A 20,720-nucleotide genomic window follows, 5' to 3' on the forward strand; every position below is an offset into this window, starting at 1 on the left:
TCATAATATCTAACTATCACATGTTTACTGGGGGCTATAAAAGATAACTTGCCCTAGGTGTCAAAGATACCTGGGAGCAGGATCATGTTAAGACCCTCTGTCCCCAGTTTCGTGAGGGTAGAATACGTAGCATATAGATTGTTAACAAGGTTTTTCTATAACTTAACCTTATAAGAACTACCTTTTAACTTAACCTTATAAGAACTACCTTTTGACTTTACGTGTCTTATTTATTGTCTTAACCTTGCTTTTATTACATAAAATAAAATTACGTCAATTGAGGCTTCTTGACCTTTGGCTTCACCATGGTGAGCTACTGTTTGACCCACTTCAATGGCATAGATAATATAAAACAGAAACACAGTAGGAACAAGTTCCATGAAATGCATCTTTGTAAGGTCATAGGCAGTAATATCTTTGTAAGGTCGTAAGTGGAAATATATTTGTAAGGTCATAAGCAGAAATATCTTTGTAAGGTCGTAGGAGGAAATATCTTTGTAAGGTCATAGGGGGAAATATCTTTGTAAGGTCGTAAGCGGAAATATCTTTGTTAGGTCGTAGGGGGAAATATCTTTGTACGGTCGAAGGCAGAAATATCCTTGTACGGTTGTAAACGAAAACATCTTTGTAAGGTCATTGGTGGGAATATCTTTGTATGGTCATAGGTGGGAATATCATTGTACGGTCGAAGGCAGAAATATCCTTGTACGGTTGTTGACGAAAACATCTTTGTAAGGTCATTGGCGGAAATATCTTTGTAAGGTCATAGGTGGGAATATCATTGTACGGTCGAAGGCAGAAATATCCTTGTACGGTTGTTGACGAAAACATCTTTGTAAGGTCATTGGTGGAAATATCTTTGTAAGGTCGTAAGCGGAAATATCTTTGTTAGGTCGTAGGGGGAAATATCTTTGTACGGTCGAAGGCAGAAATATCCTTGTACGGTTGTAAACGAAAACATCTTTGTAAGGTCATTGGTGGGAATATCTTTGTATGGTCATAGGTGGGAATATCATTGTACGGTCGAAGGCAGAAATATCCTTGTACGGTTGTTGACGAAAACATCTTTGTAAGGTCATAGGTGGGAATATCTTTGTTTGGTCAAAAGTGGGAATGCTAGAACTAACACTTTTCACATGTTCAAAATTTATTTTTGTTTGATTGTCAATTTAAGTGTTACAGTACAAAGGAATGAAAACTACAATCACCACCAGTGTTTTGCACAATAGTCAGTTTACAACGCAAGGAAAATGACTAACAACAACAATGTATTCTATTTTGTCAAGGAAGTAGAGTAACTTGCGCACAACATTTTGAGTGATGGTATGTTCATATTATTGGTGACGGAGACAGCTAATGAAGCAAATCGTATTTTGTTAATTCAGTACTTTGAAAGCGCATCATATAATTGTGATGTCGTTTGCGAAAATGAGTTCTTTTAACAACAAAAACAAATTTTAACCAAGAGATAGGATTATAACATAAATTTATAACAATGTGTAAGATTAAAAAAAAGAACCTTTTTCGAAAATATGCAAAAAAGAAGCTATCATTGACTGCTTATGAAACCTCACAAAAATGAAAATGTCACTTATTTCTCCACATCACTTGATTTCGCTGATGATGTCACACATTAATGAAGGTTTGCATGTACATATGATAAAAAAGACCTTAGTATATTAGAGAGTATCAATAATAAAAACTCTTTTTCAATGATCAAAATATTGTGCGCTAGTTATAACAACAGTAGTTTTGTTTCAATCTAAGGAAATACCATTAAAGGCCACAGATAATAAACAGTTTGTTTGGCCTCACCCGCGACCGACCTCTCAGTTGAGTCATCATGATATTTTATTTTAGAATAAGGCCAAAAAAAGGATCTTTGTTTCCACTTACATCTCAAAAAAAAAAATGGGTAGGTACCATAGTAGACTTTACATTTTTTTGGAAAACCTGGATTCTTTACCAAACAAACCTATATCAGGATATGTCTCAATTGTAGAAAAATTTGAATATAATCTAGTCAAATTTAAACATGTTCACTCGAATTATGCACATTGTTTAGGAAATTACAAATGAAAATCAAAACCACAACAAAATGAGAGTTGGTTCGGTCAGAAAAAATTGGGTCGGTCGGGCTAGTGAAAATAATTTTGAAACCCTACCTACCTACCCAACCCCCAAAATGAGGGCCTGGTAAGGCCAATGAACTATTTTATAAGTGTGGCCTAACAGCCATTTTAGAGCTGGTTTTTTTTTTTTAATTTATTTCAAAATGACAATTTTTCCTGTGTTTTGTATAAATTTTTAAATTTACTAAAAGAAAAACAACACATACCAAAAGAATTTCTGTACATCCAATAAAAATGCCTTAAAAGATAACAAACAACAACTTTTAAAAAGAAACCTTATAAAACTCGAGGAAGAAACAACAATGTATAGAACAAGCTTCAATCAAATAAGAATATTTCATGAACCAACTAACATGTTAATGAACATCATATTATAAACATGATCTAAAATGAACAAAATATGCCGAACAGCAAATACCAACGCTCGTCTGTTGCTTTTGAGTCAATAAGGGAGATAACTTATTTTATTTAATTTATTTAAGCATAGTTAAGGACCTTGCTTTAAAATTAATGTCCTTTTTTTCTATGGCAATGTTTGTACCAAGTTTCAATGAAATATTTTGAATGTTTTTTTGACAATTATTAAATGCATAGTCAAGGACCTTGCTTTAAATTTGCTTCTTTTCTATGGCAACGTTTGTACCAAGTTTTAGTGAAATATCTTGAATGTTTTTTGAGTTTATATGGCCTTGGTTCAAGTTTTTTTGCACATAGAGGCAATGAAAACACATTTTTCTTGATTTATTTTTAACTCTCAAAATCAGACAGGCTTAAAATGAACAATCAACAAAATTGCAAAATTTGTTCATGATTTTAAAACAAATAGATATTTAAAGATACCTACATGTAGTTAATAGATACAATTAAGCAAATTTGGGGGAAACACAACATCAGATACTAATAGATGTATTAATCTAATACATAATGCTGAAAAGCAATAACCGGTAACATTTTATTCTCTCCACCAGGGTAAACTCTACATAAAAACTTAAACATTACTTAAAACAATATCAATTTACATTTTAACAAGAATATCAAATATTAAAAGAAGTCCTGAAATTGACAGCTAATGAAATAAATACTGAACTTATGTTAGCACATTGTACACGGAATTTAAAATTCCTTATGGTTATATTTTAGACAACTTTTGTACCATTTTCTTGGTTTTTGATGCCAGTGGCGTTATTATTTTCTAGCACATTAGACGACACAGTGACAAATGTGGGGTCAGAGATCAAGTCATTTTCCGTGTGAACATCGCCATTGGTGACCTTTTTAACCTTTGACCTTTGTTCTTCTGTGTCAAGGTCAATTGACCTTTTATTGACCTCCTGCCCCAGTTTAGCACATAATAAATCTTGTTTTGGCCCATTCAGGCAGTTAACACAATTTCCAGTCGGACTTAACGCCTCTGAAGGAGAAGTATTGTCCCGCACGGTATTTACCAACTCGTGTTCATTTCTTACAATCCATTTGTTTTTACCGACAGAAACAATTTCAAGTTCTTTGTTGAATAAATATAGCATCTCTTGAACATATGGCGCTTTGGACTGAGGAGCAGGTGAATTGCTGGTTGGTGTTTGTTGCACGGCATCCATTTTTATGTTTGTATCCGTAACAATCTGATTATTAATAGTTGCTGTGCCAACATTAGCCTCTTTTCCATTGGTAAATTGTTGCTGTATTAGCTGTTGTTGGGTGGCAGGTTTTTCCTCTGTTGGCTTGGTAACCGTGGTAACATCCTTGACCTTATCTTGTTTGGGCTTGGCCAGATTAGGTGATGGACCCCTCACAGCAGACAAATCAAGTGGGGAACCGGAACTAGCACTATCGCTTGGCCCAGGACTATGGCTGAATGAAAGGGGTCGACTTAGGGGCCAGCCAGAGGACACCATGCTCAGAACCTGAGGGGGTATGTTCTGCGCGGCCGTTGTAGGGAATCTGGGGACAGCCATGGCTGGTGGGGAAGTTGAGAGAGCCACAGAGACTGGACTCACCAGGGTTCCCAAACCCCTGTCTGGCAAGTTATAGTTGTACAAAGGAGAGCCAACTTTCTCCATAGAGGCAGGAGAAATGTTGAATGCTGGGTGGGGCTGCTTTGATCTGCTGGCGCTTCTTCTGCGCTCACTCCCGGGGGTATGTGCTGGTGTTGCAACAAAACTAGGGGAGGTCACTGTAGTCTCATTTCCAGAAATGTTAGGTCTGATAGTTACTTCCCCTGAATGCTTTCTAACACCAGGGGAGTTACTCCCCTTGCCATTCATGCTACTGACACTCACTGAAGGTGAGACCAAGATTGTGGGGCTTTGTTTTCCTGCACTGCCTTTCATTAAAGTCTTTTTAATTTCACTGGCAAGTTTTTCATTAGTAGCTGCGTCAATGTTTTTCAGTCTGGTCCCTTCAAGATCTTGACTAACACTTTCCGAGCAAGTTTTCATCAGGTTTGAAATAACATTCTGAATACTTGAAGGTGTTTTCAAATTCGCTCTCATTTTCCCATTATTTTTATCAAACACATCATCACTTTCACTACCGGAAGAGGATTTATTCCTCAATGCGGCCTCATTCACTTTCCCTTTTCCACCATTACTGACATGCGGTGTCGCAATCAACGTAGCTCTACCCTCCTCCATTTGAAGGACAACCCCTTCTCCATTAGCAAGATCTGGCATACACCCAGGCGAATGAATCTGCCTCATGGCTTGAGATAAGGGCGACTGAGGGCAACCGGACCCCTCATTCGCCTCGGGCTGATCGTGACCTTGACCCTGACCTTGCCCAGGGGACGTTGCCATTGGCGACGAGCTTGATTCGATAGACTGTCCCAACATTATTCTCTGAATAGCCTCTGAGTCCAACTGAATTTGTCGGTGATCGAGAGGAAAATTGTCCAAATTCTGAAAATATATGGAACCACGAATTTGAATTTTGTCTATCTTCTTATTTTTTACAAGTCCTAGTCACTTTATTTCAAGGCCCCACGGACTCCAAACCTCAAAACACATTAAGAGTCAATTTCAATTTAAATTGTCCCTTACAACTCTATCACATGGAATTTTCGCAGATCATAATATGGGCGGTCAGATCAATGGGTCATTCAACAATAATTTGAATGTCTTTGAGGAACTTTTCATTGTCTTTAGAATGTCCTCTCTCATTTTCTTTTTCATGGATGCCTGAGGCTGAGATTTCTTCGGCTGACAATTTGACAAGGTCGTCTCTGTCTAATTTAACTGTTTTTGCACTTGACGGTCCAAATATCTGGCAAATGAAACAGAAAACATTGTTTTCAGTGAAGAAGAAAATTGAAGAGTATTAAAAGAAATTGGCGTTAAATTCTAAAGACCCTGTTCATATTTGAATAATCATAATAAAAAATTCAGAAAACTCAGTCAGCCATGAAAAAAACACATTCATGTGACAATGTTTTATTTATCTTACTAAGAATCTGGCCGATCATTTTTGCTTTATTTCTATTTGATGTTGCATCAATCTTTGTTTTAATGAAATGTAAATGAACAGTGTCTTTGCTTAGAAGATTAGCATAAAGAAAAGATATAAACATGCATAATTAGATGGCTCCAGGGCAATAACTTTCCCATTTTAGTAAGGGAGGTAACCTCTTTTGTGCAAAACATCAGCAAATGTGTAAGATTTCTCTCCCTTGGCATAGGATTTTACCAATTGAAGTAGAAATTACTTGGTTTGGAGAATGGATGCAATAAATAAATGAGAATTATTCAAAACATTATGTCATGTTAATAAACTTCATTATCAACATCACATAAGTTCATCAGGTCAATTATCAAGTTTTGTTATAATTCTTGTGCACCAGTCAACTGCAACCACGACCCCCCCCAGGTCAGGGGGTATACCAGGGAGAGCCAGGGAAATGGGCCGTGTTTTTACCTTTCAGGTGGCCCCGCAGTGCCGAATACGGTGGATGCGGTGGTTTTATCTTCACACAAAATATTGCGGGAAATAGGCATTACAGAGGCTCCCTGGGGTGTCAAGTCAAAGTCCCCGCTATTCCCCGGACCTGGGGGAACCGTGGTTACAATTGACTGGTACATAGTTAAAGCAATAGGAAGGAATGAATTTACTCTGGACATTAGATCATGACTCTTTGAACTTTTCATCAGGGATGTGATTGTCTTAGCAGCAGAAGGGCAGAAATGGGAGTTGAAGTGGATGAAGCACCTTGTCACAGAAACTTTCAGAATCCCTTGATGGGGCTTTTCTGGCATCAAGTTTGAAGTAAACATGAGCGTCAATACTTACAAGAATTGAAGAAATAAACAAAAGCAACCAGTCAAATTTTATATATATAAACTTGTTATTTTTTATTTAGGTCCATGGAGCCATGGGATCCGCCAATCTGCGAACAAATCACATCCCTGTTTCATAGGTTCTGTTCAAAAAGGTACATTATCATCAATTTTTTTTCATGATTTTGATTAACTTCTGGCAATACCCCGACAAGTTTTCTAATATAATATATCACGCCTCCGACATAAATGACGCAATGCCATTGGTCCAGGACTGGTCACGCAGTGACCCAATATTTTTCCATATTGGGTTACCAAATTTATACCGTACCAAAATGGCGTCTATTTTCTGATTCTGATGAATAAATGAATACATGTAAACAGGCTGTCCACGTGATATATACGTAACAGGGTTAATATCACCCGATATGCGATACAAGGGGCACAGAAAACCATATTCGTCTTCGAGTTTCCCTCTCACCCGTTCTGGTTTTCTTTGCCTCGTATTTCCCATATCGGGTCACCTACTAACCCCGTAACTTATAATTCTGATCAACACATAAAAATCCCCCCTAAAAAACATAATAATCACCTCCTCCGATTCGGAGACGGAAAATGTGGTCGGTAGGCCGAGGTTTTCGAGTGACGTTGAGCTATCGAGACTCCGTCTATGTAAGATCCCCTTGTCGCGGATGATTCGGTTGATTGAACTGATGCTTGGTATGTTCTTTTCTGTGCAGATTCCCTCCTCAAGCAATCTGTGGATAGAAAAGTGTCGAAAAATCGTTATTTAAGATTTACATATAATATGAATTCATTTTAGCTCGATTGTGACGAAAGCTGACAGCTTATAGAATCACTCTCCAGTCTTGTTTCCTGGGCAGAAACTGGTACTTATGTCCATTTTGAGAAAGTAACCCTAATGGGAATCTAACCCACGACCTCTTTGGTAAGAGGCAGATACCTAGACCACCCTCATCCCCTCATTTACAGATTTACATATAGAATATCGGGTCTATATTCCTTTAAAATTCCTTAGCAATCTTATGTCATTTAACCATATCTTATACTGAAACTTGATATTAAACAATCGTTTATCGTGATTACCATTATGATAATTTCCTTTAAAAAAGTCTCAAAAACCTTCAAATGAAAATATTTCACAAATTTTACTCAAAACAAATATAGCTTGCTTAGCTTGATTCTGTTATAAGAGACTTAAGATTACAGATTGTTGAAGAACTCAGAGATAGCGGTTCTTAGTTCGAGCCCCAACAATCACTTAAAATAGATTGTGATTAAAATAGCCCAAACTCTTTACAATCACCCAAAATTCATCAGTGAATTTTTAGAGAGAGTATTATTGGAATTATTTTCCTTAAATTATTCATATTTCCAATTAAAACCATCCTAAATGTATCCAAGGTTTAAGACTATCAGAAACACTTCCTCCTTTTAAAAATTGTTTACCAGTCATGGGATGATCAAGCCCAAATTCTTGGCATTGAAACAATTCAACAAAAGCCGGGCTGTTTAAAATCCAGAATTTGAGCAAGCCAGGAAGGAACTTAACCAGTACTGGGTTTGCAGGCTGGCACCATTTCAATCAATGGTGACTAGTTTAAAATTTATTATATTACAACAATTGTGAAACAATTTATTTCAACATTATATTAATCACTTTCGTTGACATGATATGTTATGGGAGAGTGTGGTCTTGTGTTGTGGGGGAAACTGGAGTCCCCGGAAAAACATCCTTGTTCGGCATGGTGACCACAAACCAAACTCACATGGGCCGAAGCAGGGAATCGAGCTAATCGAGTTAATGTCTGAAAACCATTGATATGAGACTACTGATAAAAGTCCAGATTGCAGTTCTTAAAATTTACGCTCGAAAATTGATGTTTTATGGCTAAAAGCGTTACTAACGCAATAACAAAAATGAAAATTCCAGCAGTTTTCCAAACAATCGAGATCTGTTCTATCATTTGTTATCCTACATGACTGATTTGAAAGCATTAATGCCAAAATTAGCTGATTCTAAGCCATGAAATGAAAAAGTTGTAAAATCGGTCAAACTGTGAGAGTGCAGCTTTAGAACTTATCAACATACATGTAAGCTCACTAACCTGCAGAACAATTTCCTTTTCAGCTATTCCCAGATAATGCAATATATAATTAGTAATGACAAAGTTTTTTTATACAAGTTCAAGAAGTAATTTAGTCACAGCAGATATTCTTAGTCCTTTTTTATTTGTCTGCGCTTCAATTCACTTACTTTTAGCTTATTACAATCAATTCACTTTCTTTTAACTTATTACAATCAATTCACTTTCTTTTAACTTATTACGTAGAAGTAATCCACATCTTTCCAGCTATATTCTAAAAACTCTCAACATTCATACTTGAATTCCTCTGCACAGTTTATTCACATTTAAATGTTGCGCAGATTAACTTAATTTGCAACAAATAAATCTTTTGTACATATTATCAACGATCCATTTTTGTTTCGCATATCTGCACTCCCATTACAATAGTTTTTATATCCGATTCAGAACTTCTTACCACTAGATTTAACTTGAATTGACAAACAGTAGTATCATTTCAATAAATTCAGTGACTTGTTACTCGAATTTTCGATGCATCAAAGCAAATAATTGATATACTCCTAATACTTCATAACCTCCTTGGTGAATAGTTGTTAAAAATAATCAACAAAAGTTATTTTCAATGAACATGTAACATTTTCGGCAATAAATCCTTCAAAATAAAATCACTGTTTTTATGGATAATAAAATATTATTACTTATAAGTTGTCAGAAATATAGATAAACGACCATTCTGAAGCCACGGTATAAACATCAAAATTGGCTCTAAATCGATATATTCATCTTCGACAATCATTCCCATTCAACGTCTTTGGTGCGAGTAGTTACACTCCAATGCGCGTGAATAAAACCGTAATAAAACAGCGACGGACAAAAACTTATCAGCGATCACTTACCCATAACCATCAGATTCTATCATGCATCGTTAAATCGTCTATACCCTCGTCCACATGAAACCTTATACCCTAAATCAACACAAATTGTGACGAACAATCAAATGGAAAATCACCGTTTAATCTTGTCACACCTTTCTGATTTTACTTTTTAAAGGCACATACTCCATAAAGACATTTTACAACTGGTTGCCTTTGGCCTCTTTCCCACTTCTTGTAACAAAACAAGTTAAACAGTTACCAAAAAGGAAAACTTAGTTAAAAATTATGTACGGGTAACCCTTAGCACATGAACATTAATATTTAAATGTAAACAACTTTTGTTCCAATATTTAAAAATTCTAAAAAAATAAAAAATTGTGGTTGTATGTTTTATAAAATTGAAAGCACTCATCTGTAACTTTAGTATCTGGGTGAATAGTCCCCCTCCTATACACACGGAAAGACCCAGGTTGAATATAACTGCTACTGGAGCAACAATATTTTAAAATTCAATTTAATAATTTTTGTTTATTCTTATTTTTTTTTTCGAACTAAGAAGATTAATTTCATGATACAACATAACACATTGAAATCCTCTTATTTTTTTCTTTAGATATATTTTCTGTTTGATAACATTAAAATTGCAGCTCATGTGCCTTTAAAAGTTAATGGCCGCAAATTATTTTCGTAAAATATCAACCCTCTCATGCAGGTTGGTTATAAATAGACAGTATTGATGCATCACAAATTTTACACCCAATAAACCGATGATTTTCAATTATTCAAACATTTTTTATCCCTTACAAACCCAACAATTATACAGAAATTTTATATTTTAAAACTCTCGAGTTTCTGCTGAGGGTATATATAGTTTCAACATTGCTTATAAATACTTAGCTGCAGGCACTAACAAAAATATATTTCATGCCTGACTTAAATGATGGTGCAGTGAATATCCTTTATTGTGTGATTACATCATTTGAGCTGCATCGCACGATTCTGGGCCTTCGGAAATAACTGTTACTAATAAAATCAAAGTGCTGAAAGCACTGATGGACTAGGGCCTACATTTATGTGCGCATATGTTGACAACTGTGTGATCAGCATTGAAAAACCCGCAACATAAATGGCTTACACCACAAGGGAGCACTGTTGAATGGGTTAGTCTAAAGATGAGGCAGAAAATGGCAGAAGCACCGAAACTCTACCTTTTCAAATGTGTGACTCAAACCTGTTTGATATATTGAAGTGCATTATCCAATTTATTATCTGTGAAAAAAAATTGAAATCAATCCATCAAAAATTGAAGAAGCTATATCCAATTTTCAAAATCAACCAAAATTAATGTTTTTTTACCTAAAAAATAGGCGAGACTTTAGGGACCAATGTGAAGAAGTGTATTAGATGAAAAAGTTCCCCAAATTTCTAAGTAATAGCTTTGATAGTTTCTATGCAAGTGACCTAAACGCAAAACTTAACCAACGCGCCAGAAAACAACAACAATGACAACAATCAAGTGATGACAATAGCTCGTCATTTTGTTAAAAAATCAGATAAGCTAATAATGAATCATCATATTTTTGTAATTTATGTTTCATAAAGATTTTGTTTTAGGAAAACAACTTAAATGATAAACTAGTCGTAGTATTGATACAGTAATCATCATTGCACATCATTTCAATAACGTACGTTCTATTAGGAAGACGACATGTGCATGACTTGAAATTGATAATTCAAACTGCGCAATACATTGTCTCAAATTTAAACAGGCATCTTATGAAATGTAAGTAATATCATCATGAAATTTTCAGTAATACTTCCTGAAATGTTATCTTATTCAAATACCAAATAAAAAAAGCAAATGTTAGGATACATTACACTCGACTTTCGGTCTCTTGAGATATGTACTTTATACGCAGGCAACTCGAAGAGATATATACCACCACACAGATAAACTGACTGACATAATATTCCCCATATATTCAAATGCTTGCTATCGATATACAAAAACATCGATGTACTTCATTCTTTTAAGTTCCTTGTTCGTCATTGAATATGTTGGTCGGCCTATTTTGAAATATATATACATGTAAAGAGGTTGTTATAAACATAAATGTTATCTTTTTACCAATATCGAGTACGGAAGTACACGTCCAATATTTCCTATTCGATCATCAACAGTGGTTGTCAATTTTGATAAGATACTAAAATGTTAAACATTTCAAATCATAACTAGAAATGTGTCCATAGGACACGGATGCCCCCACTTCGATTTTTTGTCACAGAAAATAAGCCATAATGATTATTCAGGATAATCTGAGGGCCCTAACTCCTAAATGATTAAAGCGATTTCCATGGCTATCAAACTTGATCAAGATATTATGGTCACAAACATGTGTTAAAAGTTTGGTGAGGATTGGACAAACAGTTTTCAAGAATTAGATCGGAAACAATCTTCGGGACGTATTTTTCAAGTCTTTTTTTGCAAATAAAGGGCCGTAACTCCTAAATGACAAAAGCGATTTCCATGGCTATCGAACTTGATCAAGATATTATGGTCACAATCATGTATGTAAAGTTTGGTGAGGATTGGACACATACTTTTCAAGAATTAGATTGGAAACATATATTTTTGAAGTATTTTTGGCAAAAAAGGGCCGTAACTCCTAAATGACTAAAGCGATTTCCATGACTATCGAACTTGATCAAGATATTATGGTCACAAACATGTGTTTAAAGTTTGGTGAGGATTGGACAAACGGTTTTCAAGAATTAGATCGGAAACAATCTTCGGGAATTTTTGGCAAAAAAGGGCCGTAACTCCTAAATGACTAAAGCGATTTCCATGACTATCGAACTTGATCAAGATATTATGGTCACAAACATGTGTTTAAAGTTTGGTGAGGATTGGACAAACGGTTTTCAAGAATTAGATCGGAAACAATCTTCGGGACGTACGTACGTACGTACGTACGGACAAGGGCAACCCTATATGCCGCCACTTTGTGGGGGCATAAAAAGCTGATATACCTCATCATGACAGTCTGTGTCTTTAAGAAATAAGAAAAGCAGAGACATCTACAAAAGAATAGCTAGGAGAATCCTGGCAATGCTGAGTCCCTTAAGTTCTGAGTGTTAGGCTCTTGAATACTCTCAAGTCCTTTATTACAAGATAAAGCTAAGATTACCATTTCTGTGTTGGTATGGCCTAAAAAACAACAACACTTGGTTCAGGTAACCTGACCCTACCTACGAAATAGGCACAGACCCTACCATTTTATAGTATATTGGTAAAAAATAAAAAATAAAATTAAATGTGTGTTTTTATTCAGTTTAGAGAGCTCTTTAAAAGGTTTATTGTGTAATTTTCTCCAATTAAAGCATTTTCAGGCTTTTAAAGGAAATTATTTCAGAGATTAAGATGATAAACTATGTTTCGGTTTGAAGGTATTTCCTTAACAGAGTGTTAGACACACACTTTTTTTGCCCATGTTTATTACAAACTAGAGCTATCACTGAAGGTGATTAATACCCCCGAACGCCGCCTCTCATTATGATTTATCATTGTATGAAGTTTTCTGAAATTCCATCTAGTAGTTTTCAAGTTACTGCCCGGACAAATAGTTTCGGTTTGAAGGGACTTCCTTAACAGAGTGTTAGACACACACTTTTTTGCCCATATGTATTACAAACTAGAGCTATCACTGAAGGTGATTAATACCCCCGAACGCCGCCTCTCATTATAATTTATCATTGTATGAAATTTTCTGAAATTCCATCTAATAGTTTTCAAGTTACTGCCCGGACAAAAGTTTGACAAAAAAAACCACACACACAGAAAAAGGCAATAACTCTGTAATTTGATAAAATAGTGTAATGATTCATGTACACTGAACTCCTTCTCATTGTGCTGTACCATTGTATAAAGTGTAAATTCCATCCAATAGTTTTCAAGTTATGGTCCGGACAAGAAAAAAGTAACAAAGGGCAGTAACTCTGTAACTGGCTGAAATAGAGTTATGGTTCTTGTGCACTGCACTTCCTCTCATTGTGCTTTACCATTGTACTAAGTTTTAATAAATTCCATCAAGTTTGCAAGTTAATGTTTGGAAAAATATTTGACAGCAAAAAAAACAAATAAAGGGCAATAACTCAGTAATTAGCTAAATTAGAGTTATGGTTCTTGAAAACTGCACTTCCTCTCATTGTGCTTTAACATTGTATGAAGTTCCAATGAATTCCATCCAGTACTTTTCAAGTTATACTCCGGACAAACAAAAGTAACAAAGGGCAATAACTCAGTAATAAGCAAGAATAGAGTTATGGTTATTGTACACTGCACTTCCTCTCATTATGCTCTATCATTGAATGAAGTTTAATCCAATTCCATCCAGTAGTTTTTAAGTTATGCTCCGGACAAGGTAAATTGCAATGGACCGACCAACAAACCGACGGACCGACCGACCACAGGGTGACTCCAATATACCCCCTTCAAACTTCGTTTGTCGGGGGTATAATAAGAATCCAAAAGCTCTATCTAGGAGTCCCGTGTCTGAAGACAATTTCATTGTCAAAGGAAGTATTTAATTTAAAGCTTATGAGTTTCAAACCATTTCTTGTAAAACAGTTTTAAAGTTTTCCGAAAACTCACAAAAACCCTTACAGATATAAAATAGCATTCATTTATATAGTCTTATTTTGCTTTAAATACTAGTCGGGCAATCTCCTTGGCTCCAAAATGTACAAATCCAGGGGCAGTGATTACGAAAATGCCAATCTTAAGGACTCTCAGACTCCAAGACTCCCTTTCATGACGAACATTGTTTTACATATATCAAAATTTATCAACCACGGTGAACCATCCTGTCAATATCTTCCAGACGGTTTACAAGGTAAATGTAAAATAACGAAAGACTTTGCATGACAACTTTGGGGCAGTAGCGCCAACACCAACACTGAATGGTTTTATTTCAATTCACAGAGAAGCTTTAGAACCAGAATGAATGCTGAACAAGGAAGTATAAGATAAAGGGCCGATTGTTTAAGTTAACAATGCTAACAAATCGTTGTTAACTATTAAAGGTGAAATATTTCATGATGTGCTGATGTATTTTAGGTAAAACAAGCATAGCTTAATCAGTTGTCTCAATATTTGCGAAAAGTACAGCAGAACACATGTGTGTCCATGAAACTTTCAGAGTAATAAAGATTTAAACATTAACAACAATCAAGTTAACAATGTTGTTAACAATGTTCTGAACAATCGGACCACTCTTCATTTATTACAAATTGTACAAATGTATTCCAAGAGAGTAACAGGGACTGCTGGAATAAGTTTGTTTAATTCGTAATATTTGAGGTATATTAATAACAAGATTAAATTTCATCGTTGAAACTAAGGCCCTAATTTCTGGATGGATCGTAGGTCCATTTTAACAGTATGAAGCTATTCAGCACATTATTTTTGTTTTGGTATTATCTGTGTTATATTCTTATTTCGGAGAGTTCTGCAACTTATAAAGAAAAAAGTATCTTAATGATATTAAATCACGACAAACTATATTTTATTTAGTAAAATCAAGTTGAAATAAGTCATTTGACAAAATAAAATACAATAAATAAGCTTGTTACAGTTTCAATTTAAAAAAAAAAACGGGCCTTATAAGAAGATCATGGAGTGTGCCGTCATGCATGGTCACCAGCCATGAAATTAATCGATTCAGTCACATATGTTTAAAACCGAAATAGATTTCACGCAACGCTCTAATGGCTTGATTGATATATAACTTATTTGAGCTTGATTGTGATAAAAGTTGATATCTTTTAAATTCACTCTGGGCAGAAACCAGTACTCATGTCCTTTTTGAGATGCCATGAGAAAGTACCCCTGGTGGGGATCGAACCCACAACCTCTTGGGTGAGAGGCGGACACCTATACCACTAGACCACTCTCACTCTGATTGGCTCAAAAGAATAGATGAAATATAAACGTACTTGTGTCGTATTTCCCATGCGAACATTTGCGGGTTCTGGGCCTTGTAAAATCGGACCTTAGCAACCACGTCTGTCGTCGTCACCTTGGGTTTGCTTCCCCCAATCTGACCGGGGTTGATACTTCCTGTCTTCCGATACCTATAAAAGATTATTGAAAAATTTAAAATTTGTATAACCTTGAATTATCTGTAAATTCCAATAGATGTTAAATCATGAAAAAACAAGACTTGGAATTAAAGTGATGTATTAGTATTAAATTCATTGCTATAATAGTATGTACATTACACACCCAGATGCTGCGGATTTTCGGTGCCCATTTGAAAGCTGAGTTAAAGGCATTGATGCCAAAAATGTCTGACTCTAGGACAATTTCAATCAAGATCAAAGCTGTCAATCTGTGCGAGTGCAGCTTTAAATTTCACAATAATTTACACAGATGACATAAAATGATTGACATATACTTCAATTGATTGTGTCATTTTTACATATTCTAAGTATCACTGATCTCATTTTCAACTGTATAAACTACAAAACTGTGTCTTTTAAGTTCAAATTTTAATTCTTTCCAATCATTGAACCTCAATTCTAAACGTAATGACCAAATTAACCTTTCAAAAGAATCGGCCAAGCCGTTGCAAACTGACTGAACCTTTGCCAAAACTGACGTCTTAAAAAATCGCTCAGCCGGAACAAAAACTCAAACAAGCATATCAGAATAATTAATCACATTTCAGAAACGTTACTGGAGCGTGAAATGCCAAAGCTTTATGGCAAAGAATATATAAAACAGAGGTTAACTTGATTACAAGCCAAAAAGCACAAACTGGAAAATGCCACTTCAATGCACCATGATATTCAACATATATAAGACATCATTGCTACTTAGGCAAGAATTAGTGCCCATGGTTATGAACAGCCTCTAATCTAAGTCTATGACTAAGAAAAACACTTTTGATAAATAACAAAGACTCATTTTTACTACATTTGATTTTCCAATGAAGGTTTTTAGTGTTGCAACTTGAGTCTGATCTAAGACTTAAGATTGTTTGTAATAATTGACCCTGGCCCCATGCAATTTCTAAAAACATCTTAAGTACGTCTTAAACATGTACAATTAGGCTTAAGTAGCATAATTTGGTCTGCATGCAGATGGGGACCTTATATGCACAAAGGAAGACAGTTCAATTATGAAAAAACTGAATTTGTCAACAATTTGCAACAAAGGTTGTAAACAATCAAATGTTGATGTAAGTTGAACTTCATTTTGAACAATTTAGGTTATTTTTTCTCAACACGTTTTGCTATCAGTCAGATGGTTTATAAGAAGTTTTAAACAGACCTGATGTTAAGCCAGTCAATTATTTCTTTACATGTAAATATCAACACATTCACTGGTGCATGCATAGGTTATTAAAAGGAGCTTTAAAAACATTGCATATGACATATAAGGCCTATCCTCAATTGTTAGATAAATTTCCACTGCAAAATGAGTTCAGATCAATCCTGTACTTAATTATGTTGATCATAAGAAAAACACTCTTTGCATCATATTCTGATATCAAATGCCAAGAATACTTTGCCATGCACAAATTATGAAGCATGTTGTTTGCACTTGTTTTCTGTAGTCGGAATTATAGCAAAATGGAAATAAAAAATATTCGGCAGGTTGAATTTTTTATTTTATCTTGAACCCCAAAACCTATCTGTCCACGGACACTAAACATAGAAATGATATTGTTTGGCCTTAAGTATTTAATGAAGCAAAGCAATTATAAAAGTTAACTGTGCATGTTTATTCTATGCATGACTCATTTTATTTTTCTTCAAGTGTGACTTGACCTCCAATGTATATACATTTTCTACATAAACAAATCACACAATGTGCATGTAAACATCGCACATTGCAGCTTAAGTATAAATTTATGCAAACTTTGTTTATGCCCTGTAGCAAAACTGTCAAAATGAGTATAATGTAACCTTACCTTTGCAAAGTGAATAATAAATCCGCTACTAAAATGATACTCCAGTAATAGGAGAGTATCGTTGTGACATAATAACCTCGATAAAACCAATCCTCCTAGATTTGTATGTCAACGTTAAAAGCAAATTTTACAGCCACAATGGAAAAATGTAAACTGAAGCTCTTACAAACACAAGTTATTCTTCAGTGGTTGTGAAATCACTCGCTGTCCTCCGATTCAATACGAAAACCTCCTCGCAACTTCATTATTCCCGTAACCAACGAAGCAAGAAGTAAATAAATGAATCTTTATGTGGGAACATGCAAGGCAATTAGAGGGTAAAACGGTCTAAAGAACTCAATGTCAGCTTTGTAAAAATCCCTTTATTACCGATCTTTGACTTTGGAAACGTTTGATGACAGAAACCGTTTACAAAGAATTCAATGTAAAATCTTCTATTCTTGATCAGTGAGGCTTACCGGTTTTCCGCTAGAACTTAAACAAGTTTTGAGTGGTGAGCATTGATTAAAATCAATGGCGTGCAAACTAGTCTCAGTTTGTAAAGTTAAATCAAATATTACAGGCTTTTTACTTCCTAAAGCCTCTTATTAAATCCTAACACAAATTACAACTAGACTTTTCATATCAAGATTCAATATTGTCTGGTTTCCTAACAATCACATAAAAAATCAATTTACACTTCAAGTTAGTCGACTATTTGAACCATATAAGGCCTCAAAAACAACAACACTTGGTTCAGGTTACCCAACCCTACCTACAAAATAGGCCCTAACCCTACCATTTTAACAGGGGGTTTGTAAAAATAAATGAATAATAATATTAAGTGTGTGTTTTAATATGTAGTTTAATGCACCAGTCAATTGTAACAATGCCCCCCCACCCCAGGTCCGGGGAATAGCGGGGACTTTGACTTTCGGTCCAGCCAACCCGGGGTAAAATCCCCGCCCTGATCGGGGACGAACTGATAGTAAAACCCCTGCCAAATGCCCCCCAGAGACTCTATATAAGGCCCAATCTCTGCTAAATTTGGCGCAAAGACAAAACCACCGCGGTCACCCAGCCCCACCTGGAAAGTAAAAACACGGCCCATTTCCCCGGCTATCTCCGGTATACCCCCGGACCTGGGGGGGCCGTGGTTACAATTGACTGGTGCATAATAAATTGAGGGCTTTTTACATAATAATATTTTACCACAATTCTCCAATGATGACAATATTGTTTTAACATACAGCCTAATAAAAAACAAAATAAATAAATAAAAAGCCTACTTACCCTACCTGTTTTTAAAAAAGATGTAACCCAAACCAAACTAATTTTTTTGGGCCTAAGCAGTTTTAAAATGCATTAGTGCATGCATACTAAATATACAAGTTCAGCAGCTGGGTATTCTATACTGGTCTTAACTGGATCTAAGAACGATGTAGCTAATCAGATTGCTTGTTATTTATAACTGACCAATAGAGTGAATGAAGTCAATCATGTATGACCATAAGATTGACTTAAGTTACATATTCAATACCACTGAGATCTATCCGCATAAAAACAATTTTTTAAGATTTCTTAATTCTGAAAATTGTCACAAGTCTTGTCAAAGCAATACCTTTCTGTATCACAGTAACATTTATGTCTCGAAACAGCTGAGGTAAATATCACCTAATTTTCAATTATCGAAAGGCTTGACTTTATTTTACACATGTTTCGTGTAATGCACAGTTTCTTTTTTTTCAGGCAATAAATTATAATTTACGTATATAATAATATCAACTTTCTTTTCTGAATATTATACTTTTTGTAAGTTGGTGATATTTTGGTTGATTCAAAATTTTCTTGTTTCCTTTTAAAGCAGAATACTGTGATCAAACAAACATTTTTGTTGGTCTGTAAACAGGAGTAGAATTTCATTTGAATGATAATCTTCATTTTTTTTTAAAACTTGTTATGAACAAGTTTAAACTCTTTTGCACAATGTCAATACAATACCTTGACTTTATTCCCTTAAAAAACAGGAAATTAAAAAATAAAATCAGAACACACTTAAAGCTGCACTCTCATCAATAGACCGTTTTGACAGCTTTTTATTTCATGTCTTGGAATGAGCCATTTTTTTGCATTTATGTCTGGAAACAAGACTTAGTGATATAAAATGCTGACAGATCAGATCAGAGAAATTGATGTTTTATTTGACTAAAAACTTTAATAACGCTTTTAAATGAGTTTTTCGGCCTTTTTCCAAACATTTGAAATCTTTTTATTCTGAGTTATATTATATGACTGAATTGAAGGCATTGATGCCATAATCAGCTGATTCAAGGACTTTTTTAAAAAAGATCAAAACTATCAATCTGTATGATAATGCCAAAATCAGCTTTTTCTGAGACCAAAATTAAATAAAAAGTCAAAACTGTCAAACTGTGGGAGTGCAGCTTTAATAAATAGTTTGTTTGGTGAAAAATACAGAAATACCTGATATCAAGTTTATTTTAGTACCTCCTGAGGTGATATATATATATATATAATATATATATATATATATATATATATATATATATATATATATATATATATATATATATATATATATATATATATATATATATATATATTATATTGCATTATGTAATTCAGGCGTTGGGAATTAGAACAAAAATACCACCTAAAAATGTTGGCAAGGAAACGCCAAACAAACTATTTATGAATCGTGGCCTAAGGCTATGATATCAACGTTATGCAACCGAAAATCATCATTTAATGCAAATGGTACATTACAATAAGGCCTAAAAAAAATTTTGTTTGGTTAGGGTTACATCCTTTTCAAAAATAGGTAGGGTAGGTAGGCTTTTTATTTTTTTTACTTTATTTTTTTATTAGGCTTTATATTAGAATGTCATTTTCATCATTGGAGAATGGTGTTTAAGTTATCTTCTGTATAAGCATTTAAGGTTTTAAACTACATATTGAAAAGCAATTAAAAACAAAACAAAACATGTTTTGTTTTTCAATTTTTTTTTCAAACTGACTATAAAAACGGTAGGGTCGGCGCCTATTCCGTAGGTAGGGTCGGGTAACCCAAACCAAATGTATTTTTTTTAGGCCTAGTTATAAATTCATCGCTCAGCATTTTAGGCAAAAGTGCTTATGTAAATATTATGCATGAAGGCACACAATTAGATTCAGGATTGAACATTCTATAATATTCATCAAGCCACAATTAATATCAAAAACATCAAAGACCGTATCAAAGTCCGTGACTGCGAAATCATTCGACCCACAGCACAATCTGGTAGTTAATTTTCCATGCAGCTAGTAACATGTTTGTCAACTAATTAGATATAAATGTTAATGTAATTAATGGGATTCACTC

The 20,720-nt window shown here is 34.7% G+C and overlaps 1 protein-coding gene across 6 annotated transcripts in view; it reads right to left on the bottom strand.

The window, feature by feature from the left end:
• Positions 1-1,129: 1,129 nt before the first annotated feature.
• LOC128246596 (uncharacterized) overlaps positions 1,130-20,720 on the bottom strand; it is a 58,176-nt gene continuing 38,585 nt past the window's right edge. For all 6 annotated transcript variants that reach the window (XM_052964868.1, XM_052964863.1, XM_052964866.1 and 3 more), the window contains 3 exons: positions 15,378-15,515; positions 6,993-7,158; positions 1,130-5,029 (listed from right to left, as the gene is read on the bottom strand). In XM_052964868.1, the coding sequence (XP_052820828.1) occupies positions 3,269-5,029; positions 6,993-7,158; positions 15,378-15,515 (2,065 nt within the window). In that variant the 3' untranslated portion in view covers positions 1,130-3,268. The remainder of the gene's footprint in view (positions 5,030-6,992; positions 7,159-15,377; positions 15,516-20,720) is intronic.

The sequence above is a fragment of the Mya arenaria genome, chromosome 9 (assembly GCF_026914265.1).
Source record: "Mya arenaria isolate MELC-2E11 chromosome 9, ASM2691426v1".
NCBI lineage: Eukaryota > Metazoa > Mollusca > Bivalvia > Myida > Myidae > Mya > Mya arenaria.